Source organism: Amborella trichopoda, chromosome 3 (genome assembly GCF_054954075.1).
Source record: "Amborella trichopoda isolate Santa Cruz 75 chromosome 3, AtrichopodaSantaCruz75HAP2 v2.0, whole genome shotgun sequence".
NCBI lineage: Eukaryota > Viridiplantae > Streptophyta > Magnoliopsida > Amborellales > Amborellaceae > Amborella > Amborella trichopoda.
In genome coordinates this window covers 11892647-11916496 of record NC_142338.1, presented here as the reverse complement: position 1 = coordinate 11916496, position 23850 = coordinate 11892647, and the positions used below count along the sequence as shown (strand labels likewise).

Here is a 23850-nt window from a genome sequence, read left to right as displayed (position 1 = left end):
ATATAAGCTAGTGGGCTAATACCATCTTTTCCCATATATATATATATATATATATATAAATCCATCATCATCCTTATTTGGATGGTGATAACTTTCATGACTGCATTTGCACATGGTTAAGGGATCATAGTATATCGTTCTTACTATGCTCATGCCCCGGCATTGTTACTTGAAGTCCAAACTCTAAATATCAGGGGGAGGAAGGTCGGCTGTGGGTCGACCTCGACCCAGACCCGAGCTGACTACATATAAGTAAGGATCGGACGTAAACTAGATCCAGGCACATTTCAGGTCCAAGTCAATTGGACCCAATTCCAACAAACCAGCTTCGATCGGGTTTGTGTTCATTCATAAATAAAAAACATATAATTTTTTTTATACATTTTATACAATACAATACTAATATGTAATCTCTAGCAGGTGAGGTGGGGTTGGACTCATCCCAGACCCGACCTAACCTAGTACGGTGGGTCAAAGTCAAGTGGACCATGACCCGGTCGTGTCGACCCGTCGGCATGACCCAATATCCACCCAAACACTATATATTGAACTCATACGCGCCACGGCGCAAATCCCTAACCACTGAACTCTTAAAAACCATCTCCTGAAACTCCTTGCTCCATTTGGATATATGATACAACCATGTCACCGCTCAACATTTCGCGTCGACAATGGCTTCTGATGAAGGACAAGAGGAGTCTAAGCTTCCTAACCAGAGTTTTATGGTTCTCCACAAACCAAGGACAAGAAGGAGAAGCCATGGCTCCCCTTCCTCCCCCTATTCGAGTGGGATTCACAGAGAAAGCAGGCAGGGGGATTTTTGCAACCAGAAAAATCAGTTTAGGGGATCTTATCCACAAGGCGCAGCCTGTGGTCGCGCATCCCTCCCCCGCGTACCTCCACAAGGTGTGAAAGTGATTATATATACATTTTTTTAATGGTTTTGAATTGTATATATTTTTGAAGGAATTTTGTTTTGAATTCCTTGTGCTTTTCGCTGCTTAAGAATGTTCATTTCATAGGGATAAGTGCTACATTTTGGTCTTAAAAATAATATTGTTGTTGTTCAAAGTATGTGATGTACTTAGAGTGATTCATCTCCGCCCTTCTCTTCCTTTGTGTGGTATGGATGGTTGATGGCTGCCTGTGTACCTAAAGTACACATGATTTGGATGTAATACATGTCTATTCTAAATATAATTTGAACTGTCAATGCTCATGATTCACACTTGCCCTTTTGTATAGATCGTCATGAGGGAGAAGAAAATCCCTTCAAGAGAAAACAACATTTATTTTCTGTGAATGTACCTGGTTATGCTTTATTTCTCTACGTAAAAACTTTTGTCACGACATTACTCCTTTATGCATTGTAGAGCATGACGAAGGTGCATGATTTCAGGATTTGCTATATTCTTGTGCCCCAAAGGTTTGCAAAAACATGATACCCTGAATTGAATACTTTCTTCTACTCTGTTCATATTTTCACTTCAATTCTTTTGCCTAAATATAAGCTAAGCTTGTAGCTACTTTGGATTGTGTAACATTTTGTTCCAATTCTCTCCCATTTTTGTTGTATTTACTTTCTTATATCATTTATCTTCTTTTTGGTTATATACAAATATTCATTTATGATTCCCAAGGTTTTAGCATATTTTCCAATCAATTTCTGCCAACAGTGACTGTTCCATTTTTTTTTCTTTCATTGCTTGAAGAAAGTAAGGGACTATAAGTGGAGATAGTTAACCTCGGATATTTAATTTGCTTTCTATTGATGGGGTTCTTCCTTGCATAAAATTTAGATCCATTGCAAGGGGACTAATTCAACAAACATAGGAAATGAAGGTGTCATGTATTAACGGCAGAGGAAGTCAAGGACATTCAGAGGTGCAGCTTTTGCAATTCAAGATGTCTCTTGATTATGGACTTACTGGTCCTTTTTTCCTAGAAGAAGTCTTCCAGAAAAATTGAAAATGGTGTTTGACGTAGTGTGATGGTCATGCTAGCAGAGAAATATCGCCTTTGGGGCAGGAAAGGATTTAAGCAACAATTGACTTGAGGGGGGGGGGGGCGGGGGGCGGTGGGGGTGGGGGTGGGGGTGAGGTTGATCTATGGCCAACTTACTGTCCTAGTGGTGGAAAAAGGATGTTTGTTAGTCATGCCATTACTCTCATGTTATCAAGCCATAGCAAAAGTGGTCTTGGAGATTTTATCGCAAGGGATGTAGAAAAAAGAAGATTGCATGGAAAAGGGTTCCTATGGATGTAGTGACGTGTTTTCTGGTTGTCGAATCACTCATCCTATGATTTTCTACATCCTAGGTCTCCCCATTTTGTCATTTGGCTTATGTTCTTCATGCAACACTCAGATCGAATGACTCTATGACATTACGTCGACACTTCCACATATTACGGGTAATATAAGAGACATCTCTATTTCCCCCTGGTGATCTTTAGAATTGCCATTTCTTAGCTTTCAATTTGCGTCTGACCTTCAAATGAACTGTGAAACGATTTTCCACAAAATGGTGACGAAACGTACAACTTGTACAATGCTGTAGGATGCCATTTTTTTTGGTCCTTTTGTAAATCTTTATCTTATATATAAAGTTAACATTCTTAAAAAGGAAAACATATAACTTGTACAAATCTTTCCATTTTCCAACTACATTTGATCCACTCGTTGGTAGAGGTATTTATTTGATCGCGGACATTTCTGGAACACCTGTAATAGAAAAACAAAGAGTCAATTTTAAATGAACTTATTTTCATCCTCTTTCAGATCTGAATCTATCTGATTCAGAAGGGAAGAACTTGCATCAATATCTCAGTTTCAATTCCAATAATGGCGAAGGCATGATTGGAAGGGATGGGTGGCAACCGAAGAGAATGCTTGGCGCATTTTTCATCAAAAGTGGTTGGTACATGAAATGAAGTGCGTGCTATTCCAAATTGTAGCTTCATGATGGGATTTATTTTCTATATGCAAGATTCTACCAAGGGATGAGTGGATGGTAAACAGGTAGGGGTAGGATCCATACCGACCCTCTAGGGAGGCAATCATTTAAAAGGTTGCATGACTTGGTAAGATGAATGGGGGAGGGTCTACCCATTTCGCTATATGGGAATGGAACTGGTTGACTTATCGATTGAATTAATGGCAGTTGTTTTCAGTGGGCATAGGTCAATTATTTACCCTTGATCGGGTAATTTGACAGGAGGTTTTTATTGATAGAAAGATGGTGTTTTGGGTATTTTTGAGTATTAGAAGAAAAGGAGGGGGTACATTGTACTAATTGTCCTATATAGAATAGGGGGCCGATATATGATATTTCTAGAAGTCTGGAGGCAGCTTATATAGTGAATATTCTAGAAGATACATTTCTTTAAAAAGAATGTTCTAGAAGATGCTTTAGGAATCAAGTGATAGATCGGTGTTGAAAGATAATATTGTTGTGTTTAATAGGGCTCTTGAGAAGCACTTTAGGTATAGTTTGAGGTATTATATGATATATTCTTTGAGCTAGTGCTATTATTGGATGGGAGATATGGTGAGAGGATTAGGGGTTTTGAAATACTGTGAGTGATGGGCTGAAACGATGTACGAGATCTCAGAGAGGGTTTGTAGTTGGAAGAAAAGAGGATGATTATGAACATTGGTTGGGTCTTATGAAGAGATGGTTCCATAGAAGACTGTGTCATTTTCTAGAGAAAGTGGTACATTTCTTGACGTTATGGGGCTATATTGGAGGTGGACATGAGCAGGTTGATGTCTAGGTTGGTGATGGTGAGCCCTTTATGATCATTAACTGCATCTATATAGTTACACCAGGCAGTTGCATTTACTTGGCTGAAGAGCAGGAAGGCTCCCGATGCTTCTCTAAAGGTGTACTGCCTCTCTCTCTCTCTCTCTCTTTATATATATATATATATATATATATATATATATATATATATATATCACACACACAAACTGTCCAAGGCGGGCACCTTGTCAAGGTGCTGCCTGCAGAGAATGGCATCTAGAGGGGCCTTGACTCGCAGGCAAGCAACCTAAGGCCTCAGCCACCTCAAGGCACTGAGTCGGGCCTTTTTTTAAACCATGTTCTTTTAAACACATGGTTTTAGAATCCATCTTAGTCATACTAAGGAAAAATCCTCAAACTTTAATATGGCTTGGGTAACACAAATTTTTATTGAAATCTGAAGATTCTTAAATAAACATACTAGTTTGTTTTAAAAACCTATCCTAGAAGATTTAAGGATGTTACCTTTTTGGTATTCTACTCTAATTGTCATGTGATGTAATATTTCTTTCTATACTTTGACTTTGTTAATATGTACCATGCATTTAACATCTAGCAAGTTACAAGCCACATAAGCTATAGTCCCAAAGACAATAGAAATATTTTTTACTTTGGAAGGGCCACCAATGGAAAAAAAGAAGTTGTGGATACCTTAAACACAACATAAAATCTCATTGAAGGTCCTTGGAATCTTACCTCAAGGTAATATACTAACAAACATCCAGTGACTTATAAATTATGAACCATTGGGAGATAACAGTTAGCAAGTAAAAGATGGATATATTTCCTGAAGATTATCCATTTGGGGAATCCAAACCTAGCCATAATCCACCCAAGGTTGTATTGCCTGAAACTATAGCCCCCTATTGGACATCTCGAGGCTTGCAACCTTTCTCGAGTTTGTGAGGCTACATATGAACACGACCTACAATTTTGTTTTTTCACATGTTGCTTGTTATCCTATGCTCTTATTGCACATTTTAAGGTTCACAACCACTACTCAAGGTACTTGATCACAAATAGAAAAAAACTCTACTTGAGGTTTATTGAGACATCCACGGCCTACGGTTTGTTTCGGGTCAGTCGACCCCTACCTAGACCTGGTTTGGGTTAGGTCGACTTGGACCTACCCACCAGATTGACCTCAGTTCTCCCTTGGATCAACCTAACCCAACTGGGGATCCAACACAGGAATGGACTTAGACGTGGTCGGGTTCAGATCCCCTGGACCAGTGCTTCACTTGTAGGGCCTAGGGGGCATGTCCAAGACCTGGGTCGAGTTGACCTGATGGGTCCCAAGGTTGACTTAACCCAGATGACATGAGATAACGACCATTAGTCTAAGTCATAGTTTCATCTACATGGGTCACAATCACCATCATCATCATTAGAGCCTTTACCTTGCTATTTGGGGTTGGCTACACTAATCGTGGTCCACGATTTTGCGCTATCAATGGCCATACCCTCAGTGAGGCCGTAAGTCTCCATATCTTTTCTCACTACTTCCAACCATGTCCTTTTTGGACCTACCTCTTGCCTTTTTTTAGCCTTCCACTTGAACTAACTTGCACCTCCTAACAGGTGTTGTAAATGGGTCACAATCAATGTTTAAAAACACAGAACTCAAAAGGTCCGAATCGGTTAGCTAAGTCTGAAGTATGACGGGTCAGGATTCCTTGGTTTTTTCAAAGACTTGAACGGACTCGGTCAAGGGTTGGTGAGATCCTGTCAGACTTGGTAAGACTCGTATCATCTGGGTCAAGAACATCTAGAACTGGCGGGTGCTTGTTCTGTGTGATTCAGGTGAGTATGAGTAGGATTGACCAAGTTTCTAAACAATGGTCACAACCATGGGGTTGGATAATTCAGCCCACGTGGGCGCATTGAGATTCAGCTATGGGTTCTAAGAGCAACTCTTTTTTGAGATATATAACCATGTTTTTAGATCTTGTTGAGCTCAAAAATGATCCCATACAAACGGGAATATACGAAGGGACAAAGTGGGAGGAAATAAAGGTGACAAAAGAAAAATATTTGAAGAGATCAAGTGAGTCTAGATACACTTATAACTAGTCAATATGTGAAGATGTGAGATTGTCTCTCCTTGATGAGGCTATTGGTGATTCCATTGGATTCCTTGTGTACATGCTGAAGAAGCAACATCTCGCCTTGGATATGGAGTCTCTCACCAAGGGCGAGGGCCTATAGCATCATATTAAGTGAATCACCTTTGGCCATAAGTGTTCCAGAGAAAAATAGTTTCAAGCCTGTCAATAAGGTTATCATCTTTGCTTTATTGGACTGACATATGCCTGCAGGGCCCTTAAAGGATTTCAAAGTGGTGCCATTGTTGTCATTGCAGTCTCTAAACACCCCATCCTCCTTGGACAATCTAGGGTACCCCAAATGAGCTACTGTTAGAATGTAGTTTAATAACACTAACTGTAGAGTTGTTATTGGTTTTTATTATTTATTTAATGGTGGTGGCTTTTTTTTTTTTTGCGTGGGGGCGGGGTTGGAACAATTGGCTTGGATTGTCTATCCAATTATTTTGACATTGTACCCCAATCAAGTTATTTTTTTCCTCTCCTTCCATTGATCCCATAGAAAATATGGGAGGCAGAGCTTTCAAAGGAGGGAGCTCTTTCAACATAGGAGATCATTTACTGACTCAGGCATGGCCAAACAAACACAAAATCTGTTAGGTTCATGAAGCAGCACCAAACCTAGCATGAGTAGGTACATTGCCAAAGCAAATGGTCCACCATTTGCTTTGCGTTTCAGTATAGATGACATAGGTTTGAAGCTTAATACCATGGTTGTGCAAGTGTTCCCAGTGAGAGCCTTGTCTAGGCAGCCAATTGCCCAAGTGCTAAGGCTCTTGGAGGGTGAGATGGACCATAATTGCCACGCAAGTTGGGCCCCCAAATGGAATATCTTGGGTGGAAAGGGATATCTCAATGAGAAATCCACGGGTATCGTACCAAATAATCCTGTTTGGTAAATGAGAGTTGGGTGAAATGAATTCTGACCCGAGGCTTATTAGCATTATACATTTTGTTCATCAGACTTCCTGCACCTAAGGTTTCTTTGAAAAGAGGACACCCTACCCTTCCTTCCCATTTGCACCAAACATTATTGAATAGTGATGTCTAGTTCATATGTCAATCTTATGCATATCAGGTGGCCACACACAAACATGTGTGTAATTATGTTCCTTTTCTGTTGTTTTCTTTCAAGAAACTTGTGAGTTCCATCCAACACAAATTCCAATCCTAGGGTTCACAGAAACCAGGTCAAGAGTAAAGAAAGACCATGTTGAGAGATGCATACCATGGTTTTAAAACCAACTTCTTCATTTGGTGGAACTAAGAAGATTCTTCGTGGGATATGGTTCAAAGCAGTGTTTTAAAAATCGGCAAGTCGCAACGGACTCGCCCGAATTGACATGGAAATCGGTCATCGTGTGTCGATTCCTATGTAAAACGGTGTATCGCCCGGTTCTAGAGGGGAATCGTCGGTTTTGAACAGTGAACCGCCCGTATGATGTCACAGATCGGCAAGAATCGCCTGTATGACGGGGTCACAAGATCAGCCAATCCATCACATGACATCATGCTGATGACATCACAAATCGTCCGCCTCCATGGGCCCAGGCACGTGGACAAATCGTGGGCCTCGCGGGCCCCGACGTGCGGACAAACAGGAAGCCCCCATTTTAACCAACCCTTTGCAAGGGGGGCTATTGCAAACCTTTATATACACATTTTTTGCCCCACATCTCTTTGATGTGGGACAATTCGCAATGCCCAACATTGCACCAAATCCCCACGCTCTTCTCCCTCTAAGTTAATGTTAAAAGTTCCTCTCTCTCTAAAACGCACTAACGTTCTTCTCTCTCTATCTTTAACAAACACAAACGTCTCTCTCTATCTTTAACAAACGCATGCGTCTCTCTCTAACCACATACCAAAAAAAAAAGTTACCTTTCCAAAAAATAATTTTTTGTCAAAAAAATAAAACAAAAGTTATATTGACAAAAAAATAAAAATTACATTGACAAAAAAAAGTTACCTTGGCAAAAAAATAAAAATTATAACAATAAAATAAATTTACCTTGAAAAAAAAGTAAAAGTTACTTGGGCAGCACCGTCTTCTTATTTTTCTTGTCAAAAAAAAAAAAAAAAAGGTAATACAACAAGTATTTATTAACAAAAAATAAATAAAAAATAGGGAAAATATCTCCATGGACCCCGTTTTCAACTTGCATTTCTTCTTGAACCCAAAAATTCAAAACCTATCTGCTAACCCCCCAAATAACTTTATCTATTTTTATCCCAACTTTTAACCCAAACAAATTGAAAAAGACTTTTTTTTTTTAACTCTCTCTCCTAGCGTGTTTCAAACTCTTTCCTCATTATTTCTCTCTCTAGACTGTCCAGGAGCTCACCGGAAACCTTGCGTTTTGGCCGCTTTTTTATATCCATGAACGCTGTGAAATGAATCTCAAGCATTCGACTTCATCAGCATCCTGCAGCTGCTCTCCTCCTCCTAAGAAGATTAACATCAGGCATGGTAATGGAGGAGGAGATAGTGAGTGATGATAAGTACTGTCAATTCCAGGCAGCCATAAGAAGAACAACATCACAACAACAACAATTGATGGAGCATGGGAACTATGAAGAAGCAATTCAAGTTGTGAACCACTTCCTCTCTTCCTCCTCCAATCCTCTTCTTGATTTAGGAATTGACCTAGAGCTAGCCCATGCCTCATTTTCAGGCCTCATCTGCTTGGGTGACATGCACTTTGCCCTCTCTCACTATGACGATGCTATAAGCTGCTACACCTCTGCATTGGCCCTTCAAAGGCAAACACTCGAAGACTCTGACTCTCGCTTGGAGATAGTTCAGGGGATCGAGAGGGGGAACTCTTTGCTAGGGCTGAGGAGGCAGGACGAGGTTGCCGAGATCGCCAAGGGCGTGGGATTCTCCTTGCAAATTCGATCAAGATTCTGGCCAAAATGGTGGCCGGCCAAAAAGATTCAGTCTGTGAAACCCTAAACCAAAAAATTGTGGGTTCTCCCTGCAAATCCCGATCAAGATGCCAAAATGGTGGCCAGCCAAAAAGATTCAGTCTGTGAAACCCTAAATCGGAATTTGTGGGTTCTCCCTGCAAATCTCGGTCAAGATTCCTGCCCAAATGGTGGCCGACCAAAAAGATTGAAATTTGTGGGTTCTCCTTGCAAATTCCAGTCAAGATTCCGGCCAAAATGGTGGCCGGCCAAAAAGATTGAAATTTGTGGGTTCTCCCTGCAAATCTCGGTCAAGATTCCTGCCAAAATGGTGGCCGGCCAAAAATGGTTTCCTGTGAGCAGGTGAGGTGGGAGATAGAGAGAGAGAGGGGTTTGGGAGGTTGATGGGGGAGAGAGAGAGGGATCACGTTAAGAGAGAGAGGGGTTCAGAAACCAGGTCTTTTCTAGGTTTGTTTGGGGGTTAGGAGATATAATAGTGTGAACTTCTATGTAGTAAGATAGGTTTTGCAACCTAAGGTCAATGGAGAAATGAAAGTTGAAAATGGGGTCTATGGAGATATTTTCTCTAAAAAATAATACAACAAGTATCATGTTTTTCAAGCACGCATTTGAGCTGCAATTATTCTAGAAACCTAAACAAATTTGACTTTTGAAACTTAAAAAATTAGATTTTTGAAAAATTAAAGTGTTATTTCGAAAATTGGTACCATTCTAATAATTTCTACATTGATTACGAAATCTTTTATTTTATGTATTAATTTATTTGCATTATATATTATGTAATGTAATTTTTCTTCTTACAGTTGTCAATAATATATTTTAAATTAGATGATATTGTAAGATATTTTGGATTTGTTATTATTTTTATAATAAAATAATTATAAAATGTAAACCAACCATTTCAATTCAGTATATAATATTATAGTTAGTTTGGTTGTAATAATTTTGGATTATAGCTAGTTAGGTTGTAGTAATTTGGGTTTTTTTTTTAGCGGATTAGGGTTTTCTGCCAATTCAAGATTTTTGTGGCTATTTTTTCATCAATTTAATCCATTCTTTATTGTAGTCCATTTACAATTTAATCCATTCTTTATTTTAATCCATTCTTCATCCGTGATAATTCTATGAGTTTTTTTTTGTGTGATGTAAATTTAATGGTTAACATAAGTTCATACAAGGAAAGAACATCTCAATATCCACATATTGATGAAAAAAATGAAAGTTAATAATGTAGTACCCTATTTCTTATTGGATTCCTAAAAACAACATTTATAATGATTTTTAATAATTTTTTTTAAGGTTTATTTAGACCGATTCAACCGATTCCCGATCCGGATGGATTTTTTGGGTGCCCGATCCGGGGCACCGATCTGTTTTTTAAACCACTGGTTCAAAGCCATTGGGCCTAAACTAGGTTTGCAATGTTGAGTTAAGCATCTGGTGTTAATCATCTTTATCAATTTGAAAGCTTAACTTCGATGACTACTCAGGGAAGCAAAGCTTATTGGTGTTCATTAGCTCCTTCCAAAGAAAGGTTTATTATTATTATTATTACTATTTTAAAGAAAGGCAAATGGGATGAAATTATAATATGTGATGATCCTTTGAATGTCCATGACTTCAGGTGGGCTGAAGCTCATATTTTTCTTGATAGGCATTCGGATTTATGCATGGTGCATTCATGAAGCACATGCCTGTTGAAGATGACTCTCTTGGACAGGACGTATTGAGTTTGAATCTTGATAAGAGGGTAATGATGGCATAGCATTAATTTTGTGGAAAATGTACTATATGCCCGGTCCTTCATAAATGCTCTCATATTATGCAGATCTATGGGATGCCCCTCATGGCAGCAGGCATTAAATATAAAATCTCAGCATGCATCCTTAGACATCAGGGGCCTTTCATTTTGTATTTTATGTTATGGTGTATTAGGGGTATCCTCCCCTTTTTGTAGAGGTTACATTTTGTTCACCTTATGCCTTCAGCAATACAGTCTATAGTCATTGTGTACTCTATATTAACTTCCAAATGAAACTATTATTTGATGTAAGAACGGAGTTCCTCTCATCTGGCTTATAATCTTCTTTTATAAATAAATCATGTCATAGAGATACCTCATAAGCAGTTTTACTTTGTAAATCTTTTGATCTAAACATAATTTTAGCTTTCATACTTTGCACACTCTGAAGCTCTTTTATCCATTTTCAGGTTTGCTATTTTTGCCTGAAGTGCGTGGGGATGAGAACATCTGCATCCTCTTGGCGTAGCATGTCCAATGAAGAGATCTCACTCTTGCATGAGCCTATTACTGCACATTATGCTTGTAATGAATCATCTCCTGGGTCTTCAGGCCTTGATAGAAGTTTTCGCTTTTGTAGCGTGGAATGTGAAGAACATTCAAAGGTTTTTCAATTGGAATGCAGCTGCATGTTTCTTTGCTTATAGTAAAATGCATGCATAATAGAGTCCTGATTTGGTTTAATTTTAATACCATGCCATGTCATTAGAGAAGGAACTTAATTTTCCTTCTGGGGATTGTTTCTTCCAACTTCAAGTTATATTTTCACATAAAGTTTGGGTGCCTACATACTTAAATACCTACATGCATTTGTCCATACATACATGCAAAACGTGGATGAATATATACGTTATACGTTTGTTTGTAAGTACATTTTTGACATATTTTACTTCAGGAATATGAATATTCACACACATGCATAGATACAACATATGTCTACAATTGAATAGGCCTTGCTTGCCTATTGATTGGTAACTTAACAACTCTTATCAAGTCAATGCTGCCCAACCTCTCAATGTACTACATGTTGTTGTTTTAAGCACCTCATCAATTGAACAAAATAGATAAAAACTTGAGAATATTTTTGTGGGAAGGATCAGAAGAGAAGAGGATCAACTGGTATCCTCGGGAAAAGCAACAACTAGTGTTTCAGAAAGCGCTAGGCAGCACCTAGGTGGCCGGGGTGGCAGCCGCCTAGGCGGGTGCCCAGGGATATCTGCTTTTTTTGGGCACCTAGGCCTGGGCGATGCGCCTAGGCCCCCAAAACCACCTAGGTAGGTGCTGGGCGGTCCGCTTTTTGAAACATTGGCAACAACGTTTAGAAGTGGACGGTTGGGAAGTGGGAAGATTAAAGAAACTAAGAAAACATTGTTAGCAAAGTGATGGTGGAGAATGACGTCACAAGGGGAGCATCTGTGGAAGCAAGTAGTAAGGAATAAGTATAGCTCGGATGGACGGGGTTGGTTTATTATGGATTTTTAAGTTAGAGGAAGAATGTCAAGGGTGTGGATTGGTATCAATGATTGCAGATCCCTGTTTCTCAATAACATCAGAATCAAGACTGGAAAGGGTAAAAAGAATATTTTGCTGGAGAAGTGGTTGGGGTATAGCGTGGTTGGAAAACAATAACCCATACTTTTTGTGCTTGCTGGGAACAAAACAGTCTCTGCTGCATAAGTTGTACGTGGTTAAGGATTAAAAACCAAACTTTAGGAAAGGTATGAAAGATCATGAAATATTGGAAATGGCCATGCTGCTGCAGCAACTAAAGCAGACAATAGTTCTAGCGAACAGTGAGGATGAACTAATCTGGGGCCCCAGGTAATCAAGGCAGCATCTCAGTTAAACAGGACTCTGCCTGGAGTGGAGGAAACAAACCAGATCTGCAATATGTGGAAATTGCTCGGCCCTACCAAAATTCAAGCTTTTCTTGGCTAGTGATGTTAGAAAATGTGCTTACCCATGATCATCTGGTGAATCGAGGTATGGTAATTCCAAACATATGCTTAAGGTGTAAGATGGATGCTGAATCAGTTGAACGCAATTTGTGATCTTTCTTGTTAGATCTGTTTGGATTCGAATGGGTCTATTCTGATTCGTTATCAGCACCACTAAGACAGTGGACCATCCCATCACTACCTAAGCAAGGACAGTGTATTACTGTGCAAGAATGAAGAATTTGTGCTCCTTTAACTGAGATATTGACCTCAAATGCACCTGCTATATGCACAGTAGGGACACATGTAGTTTTTTAACTGCAGTGGATGTTGTTTAATGAACATGAACTACTAAGATAACGATTGATTGAAAGAATGGACTCTAATAATGCTGCTATATGGGCCTATGGATTTTATTTATTTTACATCTTATACAATCTAAAAAGACTTGATCAGAGAGATTTGTCAATCTCTGTTTGCTTAGGAAAGCAGATGCATCTTTAAACCACTGCCCATGCCGATAAGCCTACAAGGTAAATGAGCAAGTTGTGTTTGTGATGTAGTTTGCATGGATATTAGAAATCATAGGTGGTGGCTTGCCATTTAATGAGCAGCACATTTTCTTGTCCACTGGACAATTTGTTTCAAACATCCCATGTATTTGCATCAATGAACAACTAAAGTAAGACCTCAAGAAAGTTTTAAAAAACTTCTGTACTGTGTGGTTTTTAATACGTTGCACATCTCATTTTTCCAGAGAGACTTCTAGCTGTGAGCCCCATCTGGTGCTCCCTTTGGATGTTTTCCTTGCATGTACATGCATACACATGGGTCTGTCTATGTGTGATTGTATTATATGTGTCAGTTTACTGCATTATGGCAATTAGCAATGAACTTCCTCACCTCAGAAACAGGGCAAACACATTCTATACAATCCAACTTTAATTGATTCTAGAAGAAGGATGATTCTGCACTTGATCTCATTGTGTCACAAATCATGGACTATGGGTCACCTTAACTGAGAATTAGGTAAAATGAGTTTTTTTCTTTTAAAATGCAGTATTTAGATGGATTTTCTTTTACAAACGGTCTCCAATTGGTTTGTGTATAGGGCTCTTTTCTTTATCTTGCAATAGTCATATTAACATGGAAAGATGGCCTTCGAAAAAATCTTTATCAATTAATATTGAGAGCTAACCATGAAAGTCATAACATCAGATGACTCAGAGTGGAAATATGTTATAACTTTGAGGCAATTTTTATTGAATCAGCTCATTGATTTATTTCTGGGCTAATATTGTCTTATTAGGGTTTCTTTGAAATTGAGAAACGAGCAGATTGGTCAACATTCGATGAGCACTGTAGGTAAGTATTCTAACAATTCTGTTCTAGAACTTTAGATTGGCTGCCTTTTTAAATGTTTTTATCCGTTCCTACTGTCTCTATGTTTCAGCCTACTTGTATTCAATCTGGTTCAGGACTGCCAATTCTATGTGGTTCACTTTTTTTAAGTTCTTATTCTTTAATTAAGTTGGATCGATTTCTTAGATGTCCCTTCTGTTATAGACATCAAAATAATTCAAGTGTCAAAAGAAAACGGAGTCTTCAGAATAAATTGTACATGAATGTGCTAGTTGCAGATGACTTGGGAGCCAATAATGATTGTCTATCAGCACTCATTCTTGTGTTGATTATACATGTCAGAGGCATAACTGTCCTTTGGCATATAGTAGCTGGGATTGGGGGCTATTGGGAGATCGGAAGTATGGGAACATAAAAGGCTAGAGGATCCCTATAATAGGGAGCACCGTCCTTACAATGCTTATTATTGGGATCTCAATCCCGACCGTGCTATACAATATAGTCTATAATATATACTATAAATAACTGCTATACTATACACAATATACAATTATGCTATGATCTACTACTATAATTTATGTATATACTATATTATACTATAAATACCATAATATTCTAAGTTTCTCTTTTTCATTCATCTTTGGCACATGATTTATGATAGGAGGTGACAACATATTTTGCAAATCATAAGTATAATTTCATGTTTATTTTTGGGTAAAATAAGTTCTCTTTATTTGTTCTGTAAAATGTGCATTCATGAGAGGGCTTTGGATGTTGTAACCTTTGACAAACACTTTGAGATTGAAGATCTGAGAATGGAATATCATTAATGGGGAAGTGGTTGTGAAGGCTGGTCAAGAATGATGGTAGTCTTTGGACCATGGTGGTCAAAGTGAGGTATGGGTTTTCAAGGTTTGGGTGGAAGACTAGAAGGATGAGGCCATCAGTGAGAGTGTCTGGAGCATGAAGAAGGGGCGTGAAGTAAAACTCTCTCTTGCCTCATCAGATTTGGGGTTGGAGACAGTTGGTTCATCAGCTTTTGGCATGACAATTGGTATGGAAATGTTCTCTTAGGGTGTTTTTTTCCCAATCTCCTTGGATTTGTACTAAATCCACTGGTAGCATGTGTGAATTTTTATGAATGGAACTCCAGTATGGTGACTTGGTGCCTGAAGTTTCACTGGTTCAAAGATGACATTGAGATCACATAGTTGGGCGATATTTTGAGAGCTTTGAAGGATGATATCAGTGAATAAAATTATTTTCAACTTGGGAAACCTATCTGGTCAACTCAAGTCATCCTTTTGTTGCTTTTTATGGATGAACTTAAATGTGCTCTTAAGTTTATGCATATCTAATATTTTAAGTGTTATTTTATCATCGGAATGTCACCTAGAAAGTGGTAGCATGTGTTATAATTTGATGACAAGCCATTTGCAAACCCCATCATGGATAGCATTGCTTTTTATTCCTAGTCACTGGAAAGTTGAAAAACTTGCCCAAATTTCTATGGGAACTGTTCAACTTGGTGATCAACTCGGTTTTGGCAGGGACCAAGTTGACCAACGATTTCAAATTTCTAATGACCAATTTGTGTTCTGATGAGGGGGGATATTGAGATGCTCCGGTCATTGGAGACTGGAGGTGCATTCTCAGTTAAATCTTTTTATCGTGGCATTACAGCTGGCACCTGTGTATTGGCAATACATCGGGTACTTGAAGCATCCCTGCACTGTACAACATCGTCATGTTTGGGTTTTTGTCATATCTGGTTATGACCTTGAAATTTGATTGTCTTAGCCTCCAGGGCATGGGATTTCCGGATATGCATATTTTGTGTAGGAATTGGAGGAATCTGTGGATCATTTACTTCACTGTGATTTTTGTAATATATAATTGAGGGTTTGTGTTGGAGATTTTTGGTTTTGAATGGGCCATCAGGGTTCTCACGTTTTTCTCAAGATGGTCTTCTTGATTTTATCAATGAGAGAAGTTAGTTCATATGGTGGCTCTGAATGCTCTTTGTTCATTGTGTACCTAGATGGTTGGTCACTTGATTAGCCGGTGCTGAGTATGATAGTGGTTCTCCTTTGCAATGCAGAGCGCTCAATGATTATATCGTACGCAGAGGGAATGGGATGTTATGACTCTTCCATGGCAGAATTTTAGGCACTTCTTGTTGAGCATATGTTAAAGGTTTCTAGAAGGTCATCTTTGTTGAGGTCGGATAGATGCTCAAGGATGGTTGGTAGGCCAAGAGAACTCCGTGGTCTCCTGTGTGTGGTTGTAAGCTTGCGAGAGTAAGGGCCATAAATCCCTAATAGATTTTCGCAAGGAATGTACACACAACAGCCACATTCTTGGAAGCAACCCTGTAGAGATGTACATGTATATGTGAGAGAATCCCCCTTCCACTATAATGATACGTGTATCTGACTTGCTCTTGTGGTGGGTGGGGGCCCTGTAATCCACATATTGAAATCGTGGTTCCAATATTTATTGGCCAACTTTGATGGGCCAATCACGAGCCTCTACGGATTACTTTGGGTCATGGTCCTATTGGGTTGGTTTGGGAAGTTAGTAATGGATCACAGTTTCTGACTTGGGTGGACTGCCCTGATGGTCATTTTTCTTGACCCATTAGTACCGATCCACTTCTAGATGTATTTCTAAGTATTATTTAGAAATGTTTTGGTACCTCAGTACTATTTTTTTCAGCTTTAACTGTGATTATGTAATTTTTTTAGAAATTTTTAGAATTTTCTTTAAAAAATTGTTTTATGCTATAAAAACCTAGAAATGGAAAAATTGATATTTTACGATTTAGTGAGGGCCTGGTTTTGAGTGGGATCAACATTGGGGTGGCTGTGGGGGGGTAGGCACATGCTCAGTTGCCCCATGTGGGTAGGCCACATAGGGGTGTGACATGGGGCCTACAAGGGCCACATGTCTCACACACAAAGTGAGATGCCCCTATTTAATTCAAAATATTTATTAAAATGTTAAAAGTATTATTTATTTTAAGGGGTCCTGATTCTACTAGGAGTCTTGTTTGGATTAGGATTCCTATTCCTACGTGCACTAGGTTTCCCACTTAGATTAGAATTTGCATTACAATATTATTTATTTTGAGGAGTCCTAATTGTCTTGTTTGGATTAGAATTCCTATTTGGACTAGGGCTCCTACTTAAATCAGAATTCATATTAAAATATTATTTATTGTAAGGAATCCTTATTATATTAGTAGTCCTCTTTAGATTAGGATTCCTACTTGGACTAAGACTCTTACTTAAATCAGAATTGAAATTAAAATAGAAGTCTCATTAGAAGCAGATATGGGTTAAAGACTTAGGGGATAAGGTTCCTAAAAATTCCTCACTAAATCATAATAGTTGTTTTTGGGATGGATGGCTCAGATTTATTTTTCTCTCACCTCACAGATTTTCAGGAATTCTATTGGTTAAATTGAAGTCTAGTTAAGACAAGTATTTCCTAGACCTCTTGAAAACTATAAATTAGGGGGTCACCCCTTATTTCATCAATTCAATTTGGTAGCCTCTCTATATCTCTCCTTTCCACATCTCATCTTTCTCTATATATATATATTTTTTTGAAGTTCTCAGCTTTCTCTATAATTTCTCTCATCTCTCTTCCTTAGAGGGTAGCACGCACCATCCAAGGATTCTTAGGCTGGTACGCAACCCTAGCCCTCGAGAAAGGAGCACACCCAGCCTAGGTTGTAGCAGGGTGGTGTTACTTAGTGGCATACCCTAAGAGTGTTCAGAAAAACCCTAGACCCAATTCATGCTCTCATACCCCAATTCTTTAAAGGGCTTTGCCTGAGGAGCTTCACAATATATAGAATTCAGCATGACCAAAGGTTCAAGAACTGCACCATAGGTGTGGTAATTGGGTTTGGGGTGTACTAAGTTCTAAAGGGGTGACCTTAGTTGAAGTAAGTCTTCCCTGTCTAATTTATTTATTTTCAGATTAGAAATTCTAGATTTATATTTATTTATAGAAAATCTATTTGTATTAGAATGCAATTTCAGAAGTTTGAATTCAACCTTTTTTTAATAAATTTTATTTTGGCATTAAAAGCAAAAGATACTAGATTGTAGTAGGTTTACTTTTTATTTCTACGATATATTGTGGCAATTGTAAGTAGAAATTCTAGTTATTAATAAAAAAAGTTTTGAATTTATACTTTGGAGTTCTACATAGCCACAACTTTCATTGGTATTAGAACAAGTCCTTTTACTACCATAGTTTAAGCAATTTTTTTTTTTTCTTGAGTCAAGGACATGGCAGCCAAGGGCTTTATGGCTGCACTTTTAAAAACTGAAGCTTCGATGAAAAGAACTATGCGAGTTGGAAAGAAGGATAGGTTAAGTCCTCTTTGAGGAAGGGCTCAGTTAGTTGCTCATAGAAAACCCCCCACTTGAACCAAGAGGAAATGCTTCTTAGTGGGAGCGTAAAAACATCATGACTAAGAATCTCCTTCTGATGGCTATGGATGACTCCCACGCTCTTGAGTATGAGACCTTAAAAACTGCAAAAAGATATCCACCAAAAATTCGAAAAGGATTGCGCTACTCCTTCCCTCACCAGAAAGCCTCTTTCTATGAAATAGTACTCTGACTTAAAAATGAAAGGAGAAAAGTTGGCCGAGCACATCCAAACTTTCAAATTGCTGATTCGAGAACTTGAGGTTGTCCAAATAAAGCCAGATGAGAATATGCAAGTTTTCCATCTACTCAAACACCGACTTCTTGGGAAGCTTTCAACTCAGCCGTCACTGCGTAGGAGAGCACACCAAAGCTGGATGAGATCATCACCTCGCTTAAAGCAGAAGAAGATCGAAGGACAACCCATGATACTGCAGCCTTCGATGACTTCATGAACACGGTAAATCTAAAACCCAACTCTGGTTCATTCAAGAAAAAGAAGGGAAAGGGCAAGAGCAAAAATAAGAGAAATGATAATCAAAAGGGGAATAGTGGACCTAAAAAAAGAAGTAGTTAAAGAACACCCAGTGTTGTAATTGCAAACAGTTTGGTCACAACTAAATATTGCAAAGTACTGATGGATGTGACTCCCAAAGGTGATAGGGAGCATACTTGTGGTTGTTGAGACTATGCTAGCTGACCCTAAGGAGGGATCATTGTGTTTTCACTCGGGGTCCACTGTCCATATCTCACACCGAGGATGGCTTTAGAAACTTTAAGCCTGTTGTCCCAAGGGATCAGCATATCTTCATGAGAGGTAATTAGAAGACCAAAATATTGGGTATTGGTGATTGTGCCCTTCAGTTAGAGATTGGAAATAGCATGATCTTAAAGCAAACTCTTAATGCTCCAGACATGAGAAAGAGTTTGGTATTGGTCTCTAGATTGGCTAAGGCAAGATATTTTATTGACAATATAGTGGAAGTAAAAATTGGGCAAGAAATAGTAATGACTGATCTTCTTCTACATGGTTTCTATTCAGTAGCCTATTTGCTATGACTCATGTTGTAATGATGTTGATGATTCATATGCCATATGTGATTGGGGCATATTAATCACAAGTGAATGGAGAGATTAAAGAGAGAGGGGTTATAATTAGGGGTAAAATTGTCATCATAAATTTGTGATTAACTTAGGAATTTGGGCTCATTTTATTGATTGTATGGGCATTTAATGTCCTTGAACAACTAATAAACATTATTTAAGAGTTGCGCGGGGCCCTTGAGTGGTCATTCACATGACTTGTTTGAAAAGACAGAAGCTTTTTTGCTGTGGTGTACCCTGGTGTAAGAGAACTTCAGACCACTTCAAGGGATTGCCTATGTTTCCCTGAATTGTTGATGTTTTTCTGTTCTCATTCCATTTCCCTACATTAATGCAGTTTGTTGCTCATGAATGTTTGACCTGGCCAGATGAATAAGCATTGATATATTAGTCAAGTCTGGAGAGCTTGTACCAGTCGTCATATTGGCAAGGTTTCAGAAAACGCTAAGTGGCCTGCCTGGCCCTCAGCGCCTAGTCGGGTGCCCAGAACCTTTGGCGGCCCGTAGTTTTTTTCACTTTGGGGGTCTTCACATATTGAGGGTTTTTTTTTTTTTTTTTTTCACTTTGGGGTTGAAAATAAACCCCATAACGTTTTTATACAACCTTAGGGGTCAAAATGACCCCTTTTACCCTTTTGGGCGATTTTAAAAAATGAAAAAGGCCTTACGGCCCTGGGCACCTGCCTAGCCTGCCTGGACACCCGCTTAGGTACATCCGCCCTTGTAGGGCCGCCTGGGTCTAGGCATGCGGATTTTTGGTCTAGGCTGCCTAGGCGCCAGGCGGACCGCTTTTTAAAACATTGCATATTGGAGAGCTACTCATTGTCATTATTAATCTTTTCACCATATTTTATTTCGGATTTCACCATTTTAGTGGTCCTGTGGTTTGGCACATTAACAATCCATTTATAAATTTGGATATATTAAGCACAGCGATCTCATTTAGTATAGTGTTTATAACTTGACAGTGATAATCTGTCGAAAACACCTAATGATGATCTGATTCTCATCTATTTGTTAATTATTTTCTGCAGAATGAATGGCCTGAAGTATCCTTTTCTAGTGAAACGTCTTGCCTGTATGGTATTATCTGGAGCAGAACCTGCAGACTGCCTTGACATACTGCAGCCAGCCAGTTTGTCCCCAGGCATGATTGCCAGGGTAAATACTTCACATGTTCTTGAGTGCCTCAGCTATGAACAATTTCTGTGCACTTGGAAAAGAGTATATATATTGTTGAAAGCATGTTTAAATGAATCAGTGCCAATGGTAGTTTTGAGCAATTAATGAGAATCTTTCCACAATTGAAAACAAGGAGAATTGCTTCCTTCATGTCAACAAAAACATCATCATACATTATCAAAAATAAATAAAAAACCCATCATTTTTTTAAGTATTGTTTACAACATGCATGTTTCCATTCTCTTATACACATATCTGTGGTGCTACTTATCTGTTTGATAGATGGAAGAGGAATTTGAATTGTTGAGATGCACTTTCATGGAAGCAGGGTTCAAGGACGAAAAGATAGCCAGTATCCTTAATTCCACAATATGTGATCTGTTTTGTCCTAAAATCCTTTTTTTGCTTATTCCTAGCAGCCTCTTTTGCTTGTTTACAACTTTGACATGCCAAGTTCTCACTAAGCAGTGGTATGTTGGTGTTTTGGCACGGATTCGTATTAATGCATTTCGCATAGAACTGGCTGGAGGAATTTCCGGAGATCTTCTTTCCATGGCCGCAGCCTCTGTTTTGGCTGAAGCAGCAGTGGGCAATGCAGTCTATATTTTGCCATCCTTCTACAATCATGATTGTGGTATTCCCATGCTTCCTATCCTCATTTATTGCCTTCTATTTCCAGCTGACCTCTGGGTAAGCCAATATAATGTTATGTTTTGGTTAATAATTTAAAGGTTCCTCTAAAGATATTGTTGGAGTTACATATCTTTATATACACTTGAAGATGACAGCAATAATTGAGGTTAAAGCTCAGCGAAATTGATTACTTTCTGTGGATCACTCTTTGTCCATAGTGGTGGATTAGAATAGTAGGATTTATTAATATAAAACATGAGGCTGGTTAACATTCTCTAAAAATTGATGCCTTGACTGCATGCAGGAAGATCATTGAGTTATGTTGTTATGCATGTGTATGTATGCTTTTGGGATCATTTGTGTGGGCATTTAAGAGTAAGAGTAGTTATACTTTTAACTATAGTTCTATAGCATTGTAGTATACAATTCTCATTGAACGATATATTATATCAGAATTTTTCCTTGAAGTTTAGCACTGGTATCAGATATCTAAAATGAAATCGAGTTTACAGAAAATTTATTATAATGGAATTGTGAAATCATGGCAGTGAGGAAAATAATATTGGGCAGCAGAATTCTCATAATGTTTTCACATTGCCAGAGAAAAGCTGCAAGAATCTGATTATTATTAGTAGTATTTTATGGATGATGATAGCTGGTAGATGTCATCTGATGAATAACCTGTTACATGTTACAAAAGTTATGGTCGGAAGTGAGTGTCATTAACTTAGAGGTAGATTATGGTACCTTTGATAATTAGAGCCGACCCCTAATAGTTGGTTCAAGGCTCTGATGATGATGATTTGTAATTTGATAATTAATGGTTTCATTTAATTTGGATTCTATGCATCAGGTCTTGCAATTGCACATACAAGCAGGTGCATGCAACAATTGACTAGAGAGAGAAAGTGACAGGGTAGGATGGGGGTTGGGGTGAGAGAAAAGGATAGAGAGGGGAAGGGATTTCCAGTCCTTCCTTGTTAATGTCATCAACATCTCCCATAGCTAGCCTTTTTTGCACTTGTCAAAATGAGCAAGCAATGGAGTCACCTAATTGAAACAATTAAGTTTTGGAACTGAAAATATGATTTGTCACGGGAAGATGAGCGATTATCCTTCACTGGCTTTGTACAGCCATTCAATTTTGTTGTTCAGTTGTGCTAGTTATGATAACCATGTCTTGTATTTTTTCTTCTTTTTTGTTTGGTGGGGGGGGGGGGGGGAAGGGTAGATCAGTGATAGGAATCGAACTTGAGATGTAGCATTGCTTGATGTCAATTGCTAATCACTCAAGCCCAAGTCCGATTCCTACTATGTCGTGTATTTAGTCATTGCATTTGATATTTGGTCTAAGAAGGGTGAGGATGTTAAACTTTTTCCTAACCTGTCCAAAGCTCAAGTAAAGGAAGCTGGTTGTGTTAGGTAGACAGGCAATGTAAAACTTTGCTAAAACTTATCATGAATTCTGAACATACATTATCTGCTTATGCTAGCGCATTCCCTGTAAGTGACAAGGGTACGGCCCTTGATAGAGCAGAATGGTGGACCAGGATTCTTGTAGCCGACCCCAAATAGTTGGGAAAGGGCTTTGAGGATGATGATGAACTGCAAATATGATTTCTAGTATGTTTAGTTTTGGGATGGGTTTTTGACAAATGATTTTGACTTTTTAAGCAAATGTTTTTTGCAAAAATACCAAACATAAACATACCCATCTTTAAATTTGTTTCCTTTTTTTTTTATTTTTTCCCCATTGGATTACCCTAAGTCGGGCAATCCGGAATCACCATTCTGTATCGATTTAGTGGGGACTGAGCAGGTCCCGATTCCATTTTTCTGAGCATTCTTTAAAACCATAAATGCTAGTTTCCCTTCAAAAGAGATAGAAACTCAGATGAATAAAGGAGATGAAAAGCAGAGGTTAGGTGGCCTACTAGTTATGTGTGCAGTGGCTGGAGTCCATCACCGAAGTAAAAGCAATGAAGGAGAGCTGATCACCTAGATCGGGAAGTGGAGGGAAGGAGACTCAGCTGGCTGAGTGTACCTACATCGTATTCAGAAGCTGTACAAGTTGGTCAACCTTCTGTTCTATGTTGCTGTCTAGTCTCATGTGGCTACCAGACTGACAGAGGCTGAGGAGAGGTGATAGATACTTTATCATGAAAGACTTGGCAGTTAGTTTTGGTAGTTCGTTGTCAATTGCAATGACAACAACATGGATGGTAAGAGCCAGAACTTCATCCACCAGGTCCTGTTCTGCTAGTGTCAGCAAAAGGTGGCGCAACTCCTATAGGCTGCCACTGGTGTTGGATTGTCTTGAATATTAATATTTGAAGCATGGTGTTGCTCCTTGTCTCATTCGTTGTAGATATTGTGAAATTTGGAGAAGTCAGCCTTGCCTTGGCAATGACTTGGCTTATCGCTTTGACTTTATCAAGTTCACCATGTATACCATGACTATCTTAGCTGCCATACACTAGTTCCTCTTCTTTAATGCCTCTGCACAAGTGGACAAGGAGGTACATAAATTGATCTCTTCTTCCCACCTA

General features: G+C 38.7%; 1 protein-coding gene across 34 annotated transcripts in view; it reads left to right on the top strand.

The window, feature by feature from the left end:
* Nucleotides 1–557: 557 nt before the first annotated feature.
* Nucleotides 558–23850, top strand: part of SDG38 (SET domain protein 38) — a 40325-nt gene continuing 17032 nt past the window's right edge. For 5 of the 34 annotated variants that reach the window (XR_016053046.1, XM_088863416.1, XM_088863411.1 and 2 more), the window contains exons 1-5: nt 559–906; nt 11047–11241; nt 13883–13938; nt 20521–20647; nt 20951–21302. Coding sequence is in view for 22 of the 34 variants with exons in the window: in XM_088863416.1 (XP_088719542.1) it covers nt 643–906; nt 11047–11241; nt 13883–13938; nt 20521–20647; nt 20951–21302 (994 nt within the window). In the remaining 12 variants the exon portion in view is untranslated. Of the gene's footprint in view, nt 907–11046; nt 11242–13882; nt 13939–20520; nt 20648–20950; nt 21359–23850 lie in introns of those variants that run through there. The other 29 variants (XR_016053047.1, XM_020666264.2, XM_020666259.2 and 26 more) reach the window with 19 other exon arrangements.